The sequence below is a fragment of the Rhipicephalus microplus genome, chromosome X (assembly GCF_043290135.1).
Source record: "Rhipicephalus microplus isolate Deutch F79 chromosome X, USDA_Rmic, whole genome shotgun sequence".
In the NCBI taxonomy this organism is placed as follows: domain Eukaryota; kingdom Metazoa; phylum Arthropoda; class Arachnida; order Ixodida; family Ixodidae; genus Rhipicephalus; species Rhipicephalus microplus.
This window is the reverse complement of record NC_134710.1, coordinates 160,684,326-160,704,035: the sequence shown is the minus strand read 5'-3', so window position 1 is coordinate 160,704,035 and position 19,710 is coordinate 160,684,326. Positions and strand designations below refer to the sequence as shown.

The following is a 19,710-nucleotide window of genomic DNA, read 5'->3' as shown; positions in this document are numbered from 1 at the left end:
TTTTAGCTGAATTTGATAATTTATTGTGAATTCAAGGCTGAGTGCTGTGCTATAATATTTGGCTCGCGTGTTGTAGGGAGCCTCTACTTCCGATCCGCAGCGTTTTCTGACCATGCTCAAAAAGTGTTGCAGGGCCACTTTAATAATAGGCTGGGCAGTTCAGCCATAGGATGCCTTTGCAAGGCTTTCCTGCAAGGCAGCATTATAGGCTTCCAGCAGCGCCTGTACATCCTGCCTGATGGGGTGGTAGTTGTATTCGGCCAGCTTCGCCTCAATGTACTCTTGTGCAGCAAAGTTATTCTGCTCATGGTGCTGCCAGCGGCGTTCCAGGTTGACTAAGCGTGTGTAGCCTTCTTCTTCATTCAGCGTGGCTCTTGCTTCGTCATACTGAGCTTGCAGTTCTTCAACCACCTTTCATGGGAACAAAAGCATAGTGGCATAGTGTGAGTTAACATTATACAGTAACGTTGCTAGAGCCACACCAAACATGTACCTTTGACTGTATACTTGATGTACCTTTGACTGTATACTGAATGAACTCTGCCTGAACCAGAAAAGTGGGTGGACATGCAAGATTGTACTCAGAGATGTCGCAAAACATGCCTCTATGCAGCCTTTACGCACTATGACAGATCAGTAGAAGAGTAGTGTACAAATGAATGCACATGTGCTGAATAAATTTTTCTTGTATTGCACACGTACCTTAATGTGCCACATCATTTCCATTCATTAACAGTGCTGATTCGTAGACAAGCACTTTCCATTGCACTCAATAAATGACCTGACAGGTATTTTACATTGAATGGAATTTGCAATAATAAAAGGAACAATAAATGTTTTGTTTTAGACATTACAGAATATTAAATTTTGCCCATGGCAGATAGCACAATTCTAGTCCTTGAGCATGATAATCTTAAGAGGCTGATAATAATTTCACAAGAATTCATTACAGCACATATAGCAATTTATTATTGCTTGTCAGTTTTCAAGGTGTTGTCACTGCATATGTTTTAGTGATTGGCTTCATGCAACAAAGTAATCTGTAAGCTTATCTGTAATTGCTAGATGTCACTCACAATCAAATCTATGCTGATTCTTGACTGATTAGTGCCTGAATCTAACACTCATCAGTGACTCACATTTAGCAGAGAGACAGAAACACATCCTCTAAGATACAGGAAAGCATAAAGTCAATCTTTGACTCATTGGGCATGTTTAGTCCTTTGAAGCATGCATGTGTGAAAGCAGTGCTTTGGATGTTAACGATGGCACTGCCATGGCATGTTTTCAACACGAAAGGTATGGACAGTAAGAACAATGTTTAAAAAATTGTACTTAATAGAGTTGACCCCGCCTGTGCAACACACACCAAAGAGCAGTTTGTTTCCCTAATACAAGCACCTTTTTATAAGCGGGATACCATGTTTTCATTTTTTTATCAGTTCTTATATTAATGTAAGCGCTTTGCAACTAAAATAAGTGTAAAGGATGACTACAGTACTTTATGAAATGTTTGTTATATACTATACCATTTGTTGTAATATTACACAATCTGCTTTGTGGAGTGCTCCATAGAAAACACAATCCACGTTTTCTCCAGTACAACCTCTTTGCACTACATAGTAGCTACTCTCACTTTCTTGAAAGCTGGCACAGTGGCTTGATCAGCCAAAGTGCAGCTGATCACTTTTCTCATATTTGCAAGGCATATTTGTTGTTAGCAGAACACAGTACAAGAGGTAGTGTCTGCAGTGCACACAGGCTGTATAGTCTTGGAGGCACAACATATGCAGTGCTTTTCATTAGTAGCTGCTCTAACAGAAAAGCATACCACGTGTCCCTGATATTCTTGGCTCGACACACACTCACAGGTGCAACCGCACTCATACCCTTGGCAATCTTGAAGTGCTTCTCTACATTGCGTTCTTACCGGAGGGACTTCTCTTCCATTTATAGTTGGCTGACTCACTCAATGTTTGCTTAAGTTGTAGCAAACAGTAGATGACCATCTCTGTTGTTTCCCTTAGTTTCCACAATTATATGCAATGAAATTAGCAGCCAAGAACCACGCATTCAATGTTAAAATGTCCATTACAAGTGAGATTGTTGACGAAAATTAAAGAATCATGTGTTTGTTATGACCGATAGTCTTCTACATGCAGTGTTTGATAGAAAAGAAATATAAATAAAAAAGTACAGATAGCGTAGCCAATTATGCAGATGAGCGGCAACTAGTGTACCCAATTGTCTGTGACAGGTTTTGGAAGGCAAGCATGGGCTGTCAAATTATAGTACATCTAAAGTCTGTGAAATAACAGTTGAAAATTATATATTAACCAAACTAGAGTAAACAATAAATAAATGTATTTAGTGTTTGATCAGATTGACAACGAACAGTCACTTTGGTCACTTACGGTGAATGGCAGGTGATTCATAGGATGAAAGTGTAATTAAAAGGGTTAAAGCAGTTTTTCACCTTTCGAGTTGGCCCCTTCTTTATCTGCAAAGCTTCCTTCTCTGCAAGCAGCTCCTGCTTCTTTAGCTCTGAGGAGCTTCTCAGTTTGTCCAGGTCACCAAACACAATCATCTCTTCTTCCATTCGTTTCGTCTTGTTTCTGAGGCTGTCCAGCTCCTGCTGAACTTTGCTTTCTAGCTGCTCTATCTGAAAAAAAAATCCAACTATTTAAATATTGTTTTTTTTACAATTAAATTATCCAATGATGCAAAAAAATTCTTAAGTACAAAAACTAAAGTCGCTCACTTCAGCTACATTGAATATCAACACAGCTTGCATATTAATAATCTCTGCCAAATTTCACCTCAAGAAATGCATAAATCTTTATATTATTAGAGCCACTTAACCTAGTTTGATGGCTGATATCAACCTTCTGTGTGTGAGTTGTGCACAGCAGTGTGACAATCTTTTGTACCTAGCTGGCGAGTAAAGGCAGGGCAAAGTTAAAGAAGATGAACACTAGCTAGAAAAAAAAAGGAGGATTTAGTATTGGTAGTCTTGGTAAGTAGAAAACATGTAATATTGCAGTTCTACATAAAGGTAAGAACAGAGAAGCTGCTTACCTGAGACGGTTGAGTAAACTAATTACTTTTCAGATGTCAGCAGCAAAATTATACGCAGCACAAAATGTGAGCTAGCCCACTGGTGAGCACACCATGTTGTTTAAACAATACACCATAAGCCATTTCCTCTGGTATTTGCATTTTTTATTACTGGCAAATATATTTCTTTGATTAAATGAATGATGTGACTTTCTATGCAAGGCATTATGCCTAAATGGGAAAAAAATGACACCTGCTCTATTGTAGTAGTAAGTCGCAAATAAATTCAGATGGTTTTCCTTTTAGTGCTCTGCTAAAAACGTGAATTTTAATTTTTGCCTTCCCTGAAACTTTCTATACCTTGCAGGCTTCCACATCAGCAGTTTTCCAAAATATTGTACTACTATCCAGTTGATCCTGTGTTCATTACTTGCCACTACAAATTTTTCTTTTAACGGGGTGCAATACTAAGGCAGAAGTTCAGTGTGAAAATTGCTTGCAGCTGGGCTAGCTGGTTCATGCTGTGTGTCAACCATAAAACTATGGCCAATACACAGAAGTCTGGGGGAAGATGGAAACTTCAAGAATTTAAAAATACAGTAGACTCTCAGTGAACGGATCTGTTAAATAGAACTACTGCTCAAATGAAACTATCGCCTTTGCGATGCTTGGTTTCGTGCTTGTATTCTGCACTGATATTCATCTCTCAGTAAACGGGACTCCTGTTAAATGGAACACATTTTCCCAGTTCCTTCAGGTTCCATTTACTGAGAGTCTACAGTATCCTTGAATACAGGTTGTTGCTGCAACTTATTTTTCAAGGCTTCAGTTGCAGCCTTGAAGAATACGAGACTACTTTTCAAAACATTGGCTCCAGTGACACCCTGCTTTCTAGAATTTTTCAGCCCATAATAGTATATACTATGAGCATGAATTTTCGTTTTATGTTTGTACAACTTAGACCCAATCAAATTTGTCCGGTCTTGCTAAGCTATTAAACGATAACATTTCAAGAATGAACGAAGTGTGTCAACCATAAAACTATGGCCAATACACAGAAGTCTGGGGGAAGATGGAAACTTCAAGAATTTAAAAATACAGTAGACTCTCAGTGAACGGGTCTGTTAAATAGAACTACTGCTCAAATGGAACTATCCCCTTTGCGATGCTTGGTTTCGTGCTTGTATTCTGCCCTGATATTCATCTCTCAGTAAACGGGACTCCTGTTAAATGGAACACATTTTCCCAGTTCCTTCAGGTTCCATTTACTGAGAGTCTACTGTATCCTTGAATACAGGTTGTTGCTGCAACTTATTTTTCAAGGCTTCAGTTGCAGCCTTGAAGAATACGAGACTACTTTTCAAAACATTGGCTCCAGTGACACCCTGCTTTCTAGAATTTTTCAGCCCATGATAGTATATACTATGAGCATGAATTTTCGTTTTATGTTTGTACAACTTAGACCCAATCAAATTTGTCCAGTCTTGCTAAGCTATTAAACGATAACATTTCAAGAATGAACGAATAGTGGGTAGTGATAAAAATGATGCAAGAAGTGTTTGTTTGGCATCAATACGATATAAAAAAGTTTACTTTGACCATAACTTGCCCAGCCCAATAGGGAACAGGTTAACGAGGCAGTGCTTTGGAAAGTAGAAGTTAAAATTTATTTTTTCTTTTCTCTTAATATCATTTTGGCATTTAATTTTTTACTAAACTTGATTATAATAAAACCTTTAGGTACATTCTCTTCCCAGAATTCTGTGCTTAAAACACCAAAAATTATTTTTATTGGCACAAAAATTTATATGGTTAAATTTCTTGTCTGTCACAACACCTGCGTACACTTTTTTTTTCTCACTGGAATGCTGCCCACATATTTTTATTAAGTTCTCTTTGACGACACTAAAATTCTAAGTATGCCTGTCAATTTTAATGGTTATTAGTACATTGTTGGTTTATGAGAAAAAAAAGTACATTGAAATGTGGAACCCTCAGTAAAATCTAGCAATTAAGCTCAGAAACTATTAATTTATGATGGTGCAGCAACAACAAAAGAACTGCTGAAAATTAGGCTGAATAATATCCCATTCAAATACTAAGTTTCATATTAATGTATACTGTAGCTTTAGGATAAAGAGCTATAAACAAAGTGACACATTACTGTACCATCCCCACTTAAAGTGGAGTGAGACTTCGAAAGCGAGTTTCAAAGCTTGGCTGTGCAGCAATGGTAATAAAAGCTGTGGCTATAAGGTATAACGTATTTTAGAGATAGATGAATGTTGCATTAAGGCTCTAGATTAGTTTCAAATTGTGTTCACCTTTTTATTATTTTTTCCAACATCTGAACTTTTTTACAACACTGCTAATTGCTATCAGTGAACCATTGAAATTTTGCAAAAAAATTTCTATTAACTCTTTATAGAAGTGGAACTAGAATTGCTAGTGTACAACAAAAACTAGATCTTTCATGTTTTGTCTCATTTGTTGATGTATAAAAAAATCTACTTGAACTTTTTTATATAATGAAAAATTACAAATGCACCTAGGCTACTGATTCTAGTACCAGTTATGAATATTCCACTAATTAAAACTTTTGTTTGCTTATGTTTGTGTGAAAAAAATTTTGTTTGCTTATGCTCAATAACTCCAAAAAAAAGGTACGCAAATTCCAAAAATGTTGTTTTTAAAAAAACTGAGAAACAACGCTAAGGTACATGCACATTTTCTGCTAACATGTCAAATAAAAAGAACCAAGAATTGTTTTTGAAACCAAGGGTGCCCAAATGTGATAGATTTACTAGAATATAAAGAGATTCTCTATCAAATTATTGCAAAATCTAAAAATATAAATTTTTTATCAAAACAAGTATCACCCCATCTTAAGATACTATAAAACAAAACACTACCTTGATTTCAAGCTGTGTAATGGTAAATATACAAGTAGGCAGAGCTGAAGTTATCAACTGCAAAGCCAATAGTGTAACAAAGCCTTAATATTCACTCACATACATAAACAAAATCCATAAGGATTTTCTGGCTGTTTCATAATAGCTGTAGAAAGCGTTTAATGCAATGAGATGCTCTGAGCATACTGACTGTAGACATGTGTTCCACAACAAGACAAAGTTATATTATCACACATGACTAGAAAGCATTGGTTCGTGTTGCTCGTGTGTTCCGCTATTCTTTTTTTCTACCATTTGTCTACTAAATTATCATTAACCCAAATTAAAATGAACTTATAATAAAAGCATACAATAAGAAAAATTAGTTCAATTGCTTTTCAACTTCAGTGACTATTGACTAATCCGGTAATCGAATCACGAGGGCGCAAATGTTTGACTTGCCTTCTGCAAATCCACTGCCAGCTTTTTCTGCTCCAGCCCTAGAGCAGATAGTGTCATTTTAGACTTCTCCATTTCAGTTTCCTTAAATCTGAAACAGGAGAAAAATACATAAATTCAAGTTTTATATTAATGCAGTATTGCCAGCTTCTGAATAGTTAAAAAACTGACTTCAAGAAACATTGCCATGTGGGCAAGCCCCTTTTACACACAAAAAAAAGTTTGTGTTTGTACAGTATTTTTACTAAAAACTTCTATTATGTTCATAAATACATAAATGTTTATAAATTGCCAATATTCAAAGTAATAATTCTGATTTCTTATTGAGAAAGAGTGTTTTTTTGTGTATTAAAATGAAACACTTGGAGTGCATGGCTGCCAGTGGTTTTTGTGCCACTATTCAATGCCGGGAATGCTGAGCTGATACAAAGTGCTATATGATGAAAGCAAATAAGCTGATCCCATAAGTATTATGACTGAATTTGTTCTCCCAGTGACCACCTAGTGCTCTCCAGTGGCAAAAAAGTGTCCACCACCATGCCAATAAGTATCACATTTTAATTTCTGAGTACTGTTAATAATCTCTGTCAATCTGTCTACTACTTACATCAGGTCATCCTTGAGTACGGCCATTTCTTCTTGGCTTGGTAAAGTCAAAAAGTGAGGTAAAGAGCGTGAGCAGCTTTCAAGAAGTTGCACAATTTCCCCCTGCAGAGATGGCAGGAAATCTGCTAAGGCACACGTGTCTAACCAGAACAACTGTCTTTTCACAATTACGTACACATGTTCTCAGATAATGTTACTTTTTTTTACTTTCATTGTTTAATGCACTATTACAATTTATATGTGCGCACTGCCTCAGTGTCACTCAATGGCAATGACAAAATGTGATGAGTTTTTAAAATTGCAGCCATTTTTTCAATAATCCAGGCAGCCTTTTACTACCATACTACGATGTACACTTCAAGTATTGTTTTTGCTACAATACATTGTCAAAAACATGTATTTGCATGTCTAAAAATGAACTGAAATAATAAAATAATGTTTGATTGTTGCTAAATTCCTCGACGGTTGTGTGAGGGGGTAATGCGGAGAACACTTGGCTGCACTTATGTATAAAAATATGTCTATGCCGTAAAGACAAGCCTCACTGTATGACAGCTCAAAACTTCTTATATGCAAGATATTGATAGCACTTCGCACATGCTTTTCTGGAAATATTGAGAATGTTCTGGCATGACTGCTTCCTTGTTTAAGCCAAGTAAAGGTGCACAGATGGTTAAGTGCTGTTGCTCATCTTAACTGGGTGGAAAAGCCTAACCATGCCAGACAGTGCAGCCAAGTTCAAGAGACGTAACAAAAAGGATGCATTGTACAGAACCACAAACCTGGAGCTTTTCCTGGCGCTTGTGTTCATCTTGACGGACCTCTTCAAAGCTCTCAAGGAAAGCATCCATTGTTTCTTCCCGCTTGCGGAGTTCCTGATACTTGGCTTGTCGTTCTCCATTGTGCTCCTCTAACTCTTGGTCAAGCTGAGCGAGTTCCTCCTGCAGTTTTCCTAAGCGCTCGCGTGCCTCAGATGCCTGCCTCTCCATGCTTGATAGTTCACTGTTGTCTTCCTTGACCTGCAAGCTTTGACTTTGGTTACAATGCCATCTTAACACAGTCATAGTCATTGACTGGCTCAGTTTTAACTGACAGTCAGTGGCAGTTGCAGTCGGTGTCAGAGACAGTCAGTGACACAGTCAGTACAGCCATTCAGGTGAACATCTGAATAAAATTATGCTGCTATGTTAATACACAATATGTTCCATAATGTTCCTGAATGTTGTGTAACTTTCACTGAAACTGCCAAGCACTGCTTAAGAACTGTTTTATGTACCAGCACTTGAAAGGGATTTCCTTCTTTCCAGGAAACACTATCAGTTTCTTAAATGGCTATAAATGTACAGGTGCATTAACCTGACTCAATCGTTAAGTTTGCTTCCCAACACTTGTGTCTAATTACTTGTAACAGTGCTGTCGGCCATTGAGTTGAACTACCAGAGCACAATCCTGAGTTTGATGTAAAGTAAATATATGGGAGCCACACTGACACCTCTTGCTTTCCAAACTGTAATCTGCTGTGCAGGCCCACCAGCTTGCAAAGTTAAGGAAAATACTGTGACGATTGTCGATTGGAGAACTGATCTCGTGAAAAGAGTAAGGCCAAGCATATTGTTTGTAGACCCTAATAAGACTGTATTTTCTCAAGGCAGTTGCGAGTTAGGCAGAAAAGTAGGATCAAAATTTCGTAGCGATGCCTTGTCAGATGCCACTGATTTTCAAGCTTTAATTCTGCCCGCAGTCAAGGCTACTTTTTACACCTAGCTGTCATCATAGGATCAGCTGGTCATAATAAGTGGATGATAATGGTGACATAAAATTAAAAGCTGCTCAAGAAATAAAGCACAGTTCAGGCTTGTTTATGCAGTGAGAGTATTCATGCCCAGCATTTTATAGTATAAAGAAAATAATTTACATTAATGATGTTCACAGAGTTAGAGCAGCTTTATGCACATTGTAATTCACTTTATATCCAAGTTTGATGCTGGTCACGTTACATACCATACACTACCTCTACTGCTGTTGCGCCACAGGCAATTAAAAAGCGTATGCACTCTATTTGAGCACAACATGAAATGTCATTGTGGGCCATTTTATATCTTTTAGAGGCAGTGGGTTATGCAGGCTAGATCATTTTTGAAAGAAATATTTTTTTTTTGTTTCAGAAAAAGACAGATAGGACAGAGTGCACATTACAATCATTTTACTGCACAGATGGTGTGAATATATATACACAGCCAAGAGGGCGAGGAGATGACGCACACAAAAAAAGAAAAAAAGATGGTGCATGCACCAGAACATATTATTCAAATTTTGAAATGACAAATTAATTAAATTTCAATAAGATGTTCTGGTGCATGTCCCATCCTTTTTCCTGCGTGTCATCCCCTCACCCTCGTGGCTGTGTATAAAATTCGCGCCATCTGCGCAATAAAATAGTTGTAATTGTGCACTCTGTCCTAACTGTCTTCTTTCTGAAGCATTTCCTGTGCGCTAATAAAGTATATTTTTTTCAAAAATGCAATACCAACCAGCTTAAGTAGCCACTCTTCTGCAGGTTAGATCAATACTTTTTTTGTCCACATTCTTGTGGCATATGTACACATGTGTAAATGTACTTGTGACTGGCAATAGAAAATCCTACTGCAAACATAAAGATATTAACCGGTTTAATTGCACTTTCATGTCTTTTATGTTTAATTGCAATTTTTCATGTCTCATCAAAGACACATCCAATCTTCTATAAACCACACCTGAGCAAGCAGTCGCTCCCGTTCCTGGGCTGGAGTCCCTCGTTTCTTCTGTTCTTCCTCCAAAAGTGCTTTTTTCTCTCCCAGTTCTCTCAGCCGTTCATAAAGCTTCACTGCTTCCTGTTTCACCTATGTCAGTAAAAGACAGCTCATGAGTGGTTTCACAGCTTGTTGACCCATTAAATGTGTGCTCACAAGCCATGTTTTTTATCATGATACGGAGTTACACACAAGTGTGTATATTGTTCTGAGAACCAAATGGCTGGCTTTTCTGCAGAGCTCAGCTGCCTAATGCCGCTTGTTGTGTTCTTAAGCTCTATAGAGCTTAAGAACACCACAAGAAAACATAACTTTCGTTACATTTTGACCATGGTTATAGACACTATGGACCATGGTTATAGACACTTTTCACGGTCCATTTCATCTACCTTTATCTGCCAGTAGCCGAAACGAAGGTCTATGGAGGAAAAATAGTGGGACTCATAGAGGCAATCAAGCGCATCATCTATTCGTGGCAGAGGGTACATGTCTTTTTTGGTAATTTTGTTTAGGTGTCGATAATCAATGCAGAAATGCCATGCACCGTCTTTCTTGCAGACTAGCACTACAGGAGAAGCCCAAGGACTGCAGGATGGCTCAATGATGTCCTTGGCGAGCATTTTGTCGCCCTCATTTTGGATAATGTGACGCTCGGTTGCCGACACCCGATATGGACGCCTATGAATAGGATGCTCATTACCAGTGTTTATGCGGTGGGTCATACCAGTAGCTTTCCCCAACGGACGGCCGCTAAGGTCAAAAAGGTCGATGTAGGACAGCAGAACCCAGTGGAGCTCATCAGTCTGCTGCAGCGTTAAGTTGGAAGCGACCATCGACGTAATAGCGCTGTTGGAGCAAGTGTCAAATTGATCTTGAGCGTGGGGGTCAGAAGGAGCGGCCATCGTGAAAACATCTACCGCATTGTCTTCTAAGGTGCAGAGCAACACCAAAGAGATCCCTTGTGGCAGCACTTGAGGTGTCAAGCTAAAGTTGACAACTGGGAGGCACGTAGAATTTCTTGCGACGGACAGAATGGTGTGCGGTAATGTAATGCTGCAGTTTATAAGGACATCAGTGGTAGGGATCAGAACATAGTCACCGTCGGGAACTGGTGGTATTGAGACGAGCTCTACGTAGGTCAGCGTCTGTGGAGGGAGGCGCGCATGTCCCGTTCTGCAGAAGCGACTCGGGCGTTGTGCAAGAGGTTCTGTTGCGGGCAAGTGTAAACGTAGCGTACTGGTCGAACAGTACGCTACGAACAGGGCAGAATGCACGGACAGGAAGTCGAGGCCTTAGATTACGTCGTGGGGGCATTTATCAAAGACGGTGAAGAGAACAACTGTGTGTCGATCCGCAATGCTTACACGAGCGGAGCACATTCCAACAATAGATGCCATTCCGCCATGCGCAACACGGACGAACTGAGTGGTCGCAGGTGTGAGAATCTTCTTGAGCTTGCGGCGAAAATCACTCGTCATCACGGAAAGTTGAGCGCCGGTGTGGACAAGAGCAGTGACATGTATGCCGTATACTTGTACGTCTATAAGGTTCAGTTTTGTCTGTATCATCAAGAGAGAATTTTCTGTCAGTCTGAGCGATGCAGCGCCATCTCCGGGGGCTGCAACACTTATTTTTCCGTCGGGGAACCTCGTGGGAAGGCGGGGGAAGACCGTCGACGGGGCTGTGGAGAACGAGACTGGCGACGTTGGGGGATGGATGGATAAATATCTCATTACCTTTGCTCAAATACACTTAGACCTCATTTAAACAAAGTGGAATATTGCAAGAAAATAAGTTTGTGATATCAGAAAATTTGTTACTAAGGTTATTCCTAACACTGTTACCTATCGCAAGACCATTTCCCATTTACTTTGCTATAACCAATATTTCATTATATACAGGTTTGTTATATCGAAGTTTGAGTGTGCAGCACAAATGAGACTATACTTCATGTAGTGCGAAAAAAGGTCACAACTTACCGGAGACAATGAAATATCGTCTTCTAAGGCAGTTTTCTGCAACTGAAGACCTTGAAGCTGCTGTTGTAGTTTGTCCAGTTGGTCAACAAGTGATTGATTAATGTCCTTTTGCTCTGTATACCTAGCCCATAAGAAAACAAAGTTTATCTAAAAGTAAAAAGTATATTAACAGGTAAGCTACGCAGAGTCTAAAAGACCTTGACCAGTTGTTTTGTACTGAATTCAGCACCTGGCAGAAATCAAGTACCAATGCCATAACTTTATTATGTAAAGCAGAATGAATCTCTGTGCAGCTTTCTCTCTGAATGATGTGTGTGTGTTTAGTTATTTAAATCAAGTTCAATTATCTGAATATTTACTGGTATCTAGTGAAAATATTAAAGTGATAGAGCACAACCTGTTAGCATTCTCCTTTTTTACGAATTCATGGGTTCACTCTTGCTAGAATATTTCAGAGATGTTACGTGATAATAAGATACTGTGAAAGGGCACTCTATTCGTGTAGCAGAAAAGAAAATCACAGTTTGGTGATAGCTAATCAGCAATACATCAGTTAGTGCTCCTTTCCACTTTATGAATGACACGCTACTGCATTTATGATGCTTTGCTAGTTTGTTGTTTCAAGGGGGGACGAGGGTCTTGAAATAGCACAAAATTGTAAAAAATGCTGACTTTCAAAAATTGCAATTTGAGGTATTTATAGTTGAAAGCATGTTTTGTAAAAACTTTATATTGTGGCAAAATACCATTTCTTTTTGTTAAAAGCTTAATATATGAAATCGCAAATGTTTTTGAAACTCGAAATGTAATTTTCTTGGCATAATTAATTTTGTGAAGTGAATTTGCCTTACGGAAGTTTTGAGCAAGTTTCTGTGAAAATATCTAAAAAGCTTGGTACTACTTTTTTCCACAGCACTTGAACTATAGGCTAAAGTTGTTCTTTTTCTCTCAACCTTGATAGAATTGTAACTATATGATAAATGCCAGCTAATTACTGGAAGCTCATTTCTACCTTCCAAATTTCAAAATTATTTTTTATCAAAGAAATGGCCATTTTTACAGTTTGCTTTAGCCTGTGGGATGAACCTTTTAGAGGATCATGTAGTTTTGGAAACTAATGTTTTTATTTTGAGTTATCATAATGACCTGTAAAAAATTACCTCATTATAATTTGTAAATTTATCATTACTTTTCTTCCAAATTTTGATATTTGAAATCTGTTTGCAGATTTGAAATCTCCATTCAATAGTACCTATCCATGGTAATTTTCATGACAGTAGGATAATAATAAAAAAGTTTTTTTTAAGAACCTCGTTCCCTCTTCAAGTGAAACACATGTACTGGTCTGAATATTATAGCACAAACAATACTGCATTTTAAGCAACACACTTTTTGTAGTGGCGGGCTTTTCACACCTGTTCTCAACTATCCACAGAAGACTGTTAAAGTATTGCAAGCACTTTTTATGATAAGAGAGGCCCTTTTACCTGAAATTATGTTTTGAGTTTTGCATGGGATAATGAGGAACATAAAAAAATCAAAACATGAGATTTAGTGGTAATGTTATTTGAAATGCATTTGTAAAACCAATGTGAAATGAAATTTATTTGAAAAAAATCACAAAAAAGGGGCACATTATATGAAGCTATTAAGCACTAGCCTGACCAGAAAGGAAGGCAGTGGCATGCCTATAAGTACTGAATGTTGCATAAACAGGGGCCCTATACGCATGGAACTCTTCAAGCTAAATCATTGGCCAATTTTGCCCAGTTTTCACGCAAAGGTAGCATAGGTCTGAATGCACATCACCCACTGATATTTTGAAACACTGTAGTGGTGACAGAGGGTGTCATCATTACATTGCAGCAACGTCAATGTTTTCTAGAGGTGCTGCTACAGGGAATGCACTTTAAGTTTGCTAGGAATGAAACAGGCAAACAATGCTCACCACAAACCCAGTTTGAAACTTGCTCAGACCCCTACAAAATGGTACCTTTTAGTGAAATTTGAGCTGAACTTGGCTAGTGGTTTAGCTGGAAGAGCCATGCATGCCTATCTGGCAATTCTCACTTCTCTGTGGGACTTCTCTCCTTCTCTGTATCACTTTTCTGTCACTTCTATATGTGGCACTTTGTCAGTATATGGCAGTAATATACAGACAGCTTCTACTTCAAAGCTGCAGTGTACACAACAAGAAAAAGAAGTTTAGTTTTTTAGGGATGGCATCACATTTACGTGTTTAGAAGACACCTCACAAAAACACCAAGATATCAAAAGCTGTTGAATAACTTGGCATTTGCAGTAGCGATAGCAGAATTATATGCATGTATGCATGTTGTATAGCTATCAGCATGAAGCATTAAGGACTGGCTTGTAATTCAAACCAATATATTGTGTGCACTTTGGTAACATAAGTTCTCATCTAAAGCGCACGCATCACTTCTGTGCAAGCAGTGCTGTGGTGAAAAAGCTAGCCTGGAGCTTTAGTACTCATGGATATGTGACTGCAATCACAAACAATCTTAGGAAGATGAAAGTGAATTTCGCTAGGGGCCTATTTTGTGTGCCTGGTCTGCGGTACCTATGGCGTAGCTCTGGTTGCATTGCTGCTATTATGTTATCAGCCATGTTCCTTTCCTGCTCGATCTCCACTTCAAGCTGGCGAAGTTGGCGCTCACGGTCTTGCCGCTGCTCAAACAGAAGTTCTACGCTGTTCACTTCCTGGTCATTCTGGCTCTAGGAAATATGAAAAAAGCCATAGATAAGTGAATAGTGACATCACAGTGAAAAACTTATTGATCCCTGTGTTTCATTGTAGTTAAGTGCCTTACTGAACACTGCATAATGCTGCAGTTGCTTTTAATGTTAGTTCTTTTTATGGTATAAGTTATACAGCAAATATAACTAAGAGTCTATGAAGTACCATTTTTTAGCATCAGTGGCAATAATGTTGAGACATCAGTGCTTGTAAATGACTGTGGTTTTCTCTTATCATGTACACGCAGAACTAAATATATATAAACTGTTACAGTTTTGCAATTGCCTTCATTCTTTGAGTATAAAAAAAACAGGAGCCATATTTCATTTTAACATGTAGAAAATGGTAACATTACCACAAGGGCAGTGCCAACAATAAATTTCTATCTAATTAAGCTTCCTAGGTTGAAAAGTACAATATACAATAGACTACTGCTCAAACAAAGTTAAGCCAAATTTACAGACGTTAACAACAATTTGTGAATATTTGGTCACTTTCTCCTAGTTCCAGCGCAGAAAAATAAATCCAATGAACTGTGAATTTAATAAGACCAAACACCCATGCCAGCCAGTGAGGCCAGATAGTTGGCTAAACAAGAGGCCTCTAATAATTGAAATGAAAGAACACTCTACTGGCTGCACAAGAGAATAATGTTTCTGTGTATTTATAAATGATGGGAGTGTCAAGAATTACACGGCCACTTCGAGGGGAAACAGCACAAAAACAACTTATGATCTTTCAGGTGTCTTTACAAGCTTATTACCACCCATGCACTCTAATAGCAGTGCTCAGACATGGTGTAGCTCTTGATGCCCTGAATACTTTGATGCACTTTCTCGAGAATAAAGGTTATTACCTGAATCATGGATATCCAATTATGTGTCTCTTGTTGTGTCTATCTTCTGTGTTTAATGCTGTCGAATTTATTGCTCTGTTTCCTGCAAAATAACGAACACTCCCCAAAGTTGCAATGAAAAGAAACAATGAAGTTTCAAGACCTCTAAAGGTCTCTTGTTCACATACAAATGAATGAACTTGGGCCGAGCCTTTATATACGCAGTAGACCGTGCAATGATCTGGTGTAGATTGCCACATGCCCGATTGAATGCTGAAGGCATGACCCAACTTTATTCGCTTGTATGTGAACAATTAAAGGACCCGTAGGTGCCTGAAAATGTTATGAATCCTTTCTTCATTGCAAGTTCAGCAAATGTTTGTTTATTTGCAAGAAATGTATGCCCCTCATGAGACAGTGTTTTATTGAACCTTGGATTATATTGTTTTCTCTCGTGAATGTTTGCATGCACCAGGAATAGTAGATATTTAGTTTTGTGTAATAGATCTGTTAGGATTGACATATGATCGAGAAAATTTTTACAGTACATTCCAATTTATTTTATGAGTGTGTATTGTCTTTTCACAAGGCCCGCCGGGGTTATCTAGTTGTTATGGCGCTTGACTGCTAACTTAAAAGTGACGGGATCGAATCCCGGCTGCAGCGGCTGAATTTTCGTTGGAGGCAAAAATGTTTGAGGCCCGTGTACTCAGATTCAGGTGCATGTTAAAGAATCCCAGGTGGTCGAAATTTCTGGAGCTTTCTACTATAGAGTCTCTTATAATCATATCGTGGTTTCAGGACGTTGAACCCCAGATATTATTTCTATATTTTTTCACAATGCTTTGACTCATTGAGCATGTTTTTTTTTCTTTTTAAAGCAAACATACTTTTTCAATATTTTAAAAGGCATAATAGGAATTGGTAAGAGCAGTATGTGAAGAGTTTAAAAAATGTGTACTTACAAGAGGCACTGCAACATTTTTTTTTTACATAGAAAGAAATAATTAGCAATTTTTAGACACTGCTGATATGAACACACAAGCCAAACATAATTACACCACTATCCCACGTAGAAAATTGCTCTCTCTCTGCTGCCAGTCTTGAGCCTCTCTCCATTTTTTTAAATGCCTTGTGGAATAACTTAATTTGAAGACACCTCATTCACTCCAGCCCATTTTCAGGTTTGAAAAAAATACTTGTTATACAAACTTCAGTGGGGTTGCCAGAGCTCTGCTAGCCACATAGGTAGAGATGCAGGAAAATGGTGGAACTTGTAGGAATGTCTGCAACAAATAAGCTGAAGAAGGTTTAAAGTCTGTGAAAGAGTGGTTTGTCAGAAAAATGAAATAAATTAGGATACAACAAATATCTGTACCATCTTTGTAGTGCCTGTTTGTGTTTGTATTCTCTTTTGCATCTGACTTTTTTCCTTGCCAACTCTCATGATGTTTCTGCCCCCAATTCTTATCATTAAAGAAATACTGCAACACTTTTTGATAATGGTCAGAAGATGCTGCTGATCAGTCGTCGAGGCTCCTAAGAACACATGAGCCAGATGTATTATAGTGCAGCATGTGACCTGTAACTTACAACTTTTTCCCAAAGTCAGCTTGAAATCGCTCCATCCTCACTCGACAAACAATGTGAGATACCAGATACCCAAATGGTGGCAGCATAAACTCACAAGTTTGCAGCCATTGACTGATTTGAGCATCGTGAGCCAGATAGTTACTGTGGGTTCCGCAAGATGCTACCACGTTCCCATGCGCACACTTGCAATTACACTGAAAGTAAGCCACGAGCTCAAAGAAGAAAAAAAAAGAGAAGGAAGGGTTCAACCTCATGACATGTACAGACGAATGGACTTATCCTTTTCGTCCCCCCTCTGCATAGCTTTCAGCATGTGCTCTGGTAGAAAAAGAGAGAGAATGTGTTTAAAGCGTGCAGCAAATCCCTGTAACTGCTCATAGTTGATCGATTCTAAAAATTTTAGCAGCAATCAATTTTGTAAGACAAAAAGCTCCTTTAAAACCATTCAATGATTACTTGGAAGAGTGTTGCAGGGCTCCTTCGAAAGAATAACTAGAGAGCTGTAATAAATCTAAAATGAAAAAAAAAGTTTTAGAACAAAGCATTGCTTGCATACGTGTATGTGGTTTATGTGCTTCTGTTACATTTATTCATATATTACACATTTTGTACAGTGCTCTTGAAACAGTCATAGAATATACAGGGGGTCTTGAATATCAAGCAGCATGATTAAAAAAAAGAGGAACGTCATTATACGAGGCAAACTTGTCCAAATTGTTCCCAGTATACTGCAGTAGTCACTCCTAATTATTTTATTAATGAGGTTCAGTTAATTACCCATAATTGTAATTAAAACTAGCAAATACTCACCTAATTATCAAAATGTCAATGAGGCATATGTAGGCATGTTCAAATAACATCTAACTTCTATTCTCAGAAACGTGCCAATTACGAGCTGGATTTTTTTCCGGCTAACAAAAAGTACGTAAAATATGAAAAATAACATGCGACTAAGCTCCCCCTGCAAAAGATTGGAGTGCAGTCTTGACCTGCTACTTTACAGTGACTTTGTTTGAGGACGCTGCTTCCTGATGTGCAGTGCAGTCAAGTGACGTGTCATTGTACGTTGTTGAAAGTCTCATTGGCATTTTAATGATTACGTGAGTATTTGTCAAGTTAGAAATGTAATTAAGAATAATTAACCAAACATAATTAACATAAATTACTACTGTATACAGGATACAATATGCATCAGGTGTGCTTGGCATAACAACGTTGCTCTTTTTTAAAACGGTGCTGTGTGATATTTGGGATACCCTATATGTACCGTTTAACCAAAGGAACAGATGCCCACAAGTGAAAAATTAAATATAGTATGATTGCATAGTTTTGAGTTTCTGCACTGAAATAACACAAGATGCTAGAAGGAGGAAGCCCAAATAGCACTGCGCTTCATCTTTGCTTATATTCTTTCAGTGTGCAAGAATGTGCTGCACAGTCGTACACCAACTAACACCTTTCCTTGCTTTACTAAAATAACCGAAGCCACCTGTGCACCAAGGAGAATCTGCCTTGAATATATTGAAGCAATAACTTTGTCATGTCTGGCTTCAGATAACACCATATGTGAACATGCCAAAAACACTAACTGTGTTATGTTGGATGTATTTACACCATATGTTAGGGTGAGCCTGACTTGACCAAATCAAGTTGTGGCTTCAATATAAGGTGCATTTCTGAATACAGGGGTAAGTGGCAAAACTTGGGAGCTTGCTCTATGAGCTAAAAAATAAACTACTTTTATTATTACCTTAAGTTCTCTGTACTCTTCCTTGACATCTTCCATGTCTGCATCCGTGTTCAACTTGTCGACAAGCAAGTTGTAGTCCGCCATTTCACCTTGCAGCTCCTTTAGTTCAGCACTTAAAGCTTCTGCTTTCTTTTCATATGACGAGTAAGTAGCTTGCTCTTGTGCAAGTAATTCATTTTCTCGTTGCAAGTGATTAGTCTCCACACTCAGTTCTGTCATTTTTGCTCTCAGCAAGCCGATAAAATAACTTTTGTCTTGAATCTGTCGCTGTGACGATTTAAAACCAGTCTTAGGCGCCACAAGGCCATGCTGGGTCATAGGCCGCTCTGGAATGTTCATTTGCGAAAGCATTGCCGTAGGAGGGCCTGCGCGGGTGCCCGGTCGCCCGCTTAGGCGACTAACTGCGCCAAGAAGTCCGCTGCGCTGTGTGGCCGCGGTGAAGGACCGTATGTTTGGAGACTGAGGTCTGTTAGATGACGACGTTGTTGGTCGAGAATCCATCATTCTGAGTTTTGGACGAAGATCGCGAAGTTATGGGCCTGGTGACGTGCAATGTAGAGTATTTCACTAGCGTCACAGGAACTGTAGAAAGAGCTCCCTTGGAGGTGATTCGAGCAACGTTCGCGCACACATGGAGGTCTGAGTTTGTAAACAGTTGCCATGGTAACTATACCAAAATCATGTAGTACCACCACAGAACACCTACACACCACTTCCACTCGCTCGCTGGATTCCGTGCCGACCGGTTGTGCCCTCGCGATCTCCGACTCGTAGCTCTGGCCCCGACCTCCTCTCGTGGCTCTGGCCGACTGAATTAGCCCTACGCCATCTCCTGTCGCCGACAAGAGCTCCCAGTGGTGCCCCGTTAGGGCGGCCATTCCAGCCACCCTAGCCCCGTCCTCGGACTCCTGGTAGTGGTTAGAAGATGAGAAAAGGCACCTAATTTCTGCAACCCGGTCGGGAGCACGGCGCAATGCCTATCGGACTCCTGCA

At 38.9% G+C, this 19,710-nt stretch overlaps 1 protein-coding gene across 1 annotated transcript; it reads right to left on the bottom strand.

Annotated features, from left to right (window-relative positions):
• On the bottom strand, positions 1 to 19,690 carry LOC119177090 (intraflagellar transport protein 74 homolog). The gene is made up of 9 exons (XM_037428474.2): positions 18,718 to 19,690; positions 14,363 to 14,517; positions 11,782 to 11,902; positions 9,767 to 9,892; positions 7,796 to 8,032; positions 7,015 to 7,115; positions 6,411 to 6,498; positions 2,477 to 2,662; positions 1 to 411 (listed from the first exon to the last, which is right to left on the bottom strand). The coding sequence occupies exons 1-9, from the start codon at positions 19,219 to 19,221 to the stop codon at positions 160 to 162; spliced, it is 1,770 nt and encodes a 589-aa protein (XP_037284371.2). The 5' UTR covers positions 19,222 to 19,690; the 3' UTR covers positions 1 to 159.
• Between the last annotated feature and the right edge of the window lie 20 nt (positions 19,691 to 19,710).

Bases quoted from the DNA above. Each gene is read 5' to 3' on its own strand.
- LOC119177090 (XM_037428474.2), bottom strand. From the start codon at position 19,221: ATGATGGATTCTCGACCAACAACGTCGTCATCTAACAGACCTCAGTCT. The intron at 11,903-14,362 runs GTACCGCAGACC...CTTATGGGCTAG, and splicing joins CAACCAGAGCTACGCCATAG to GTATACAGAGCAAAAGGACA. The intron at 6,499-7,014 runs GTAAGTAGTAGA...CTCCTGTTTCAG, and splicing joins GTACTCAAGGATGACCTGAT to ATTTAAGGAAACTGAAATGG.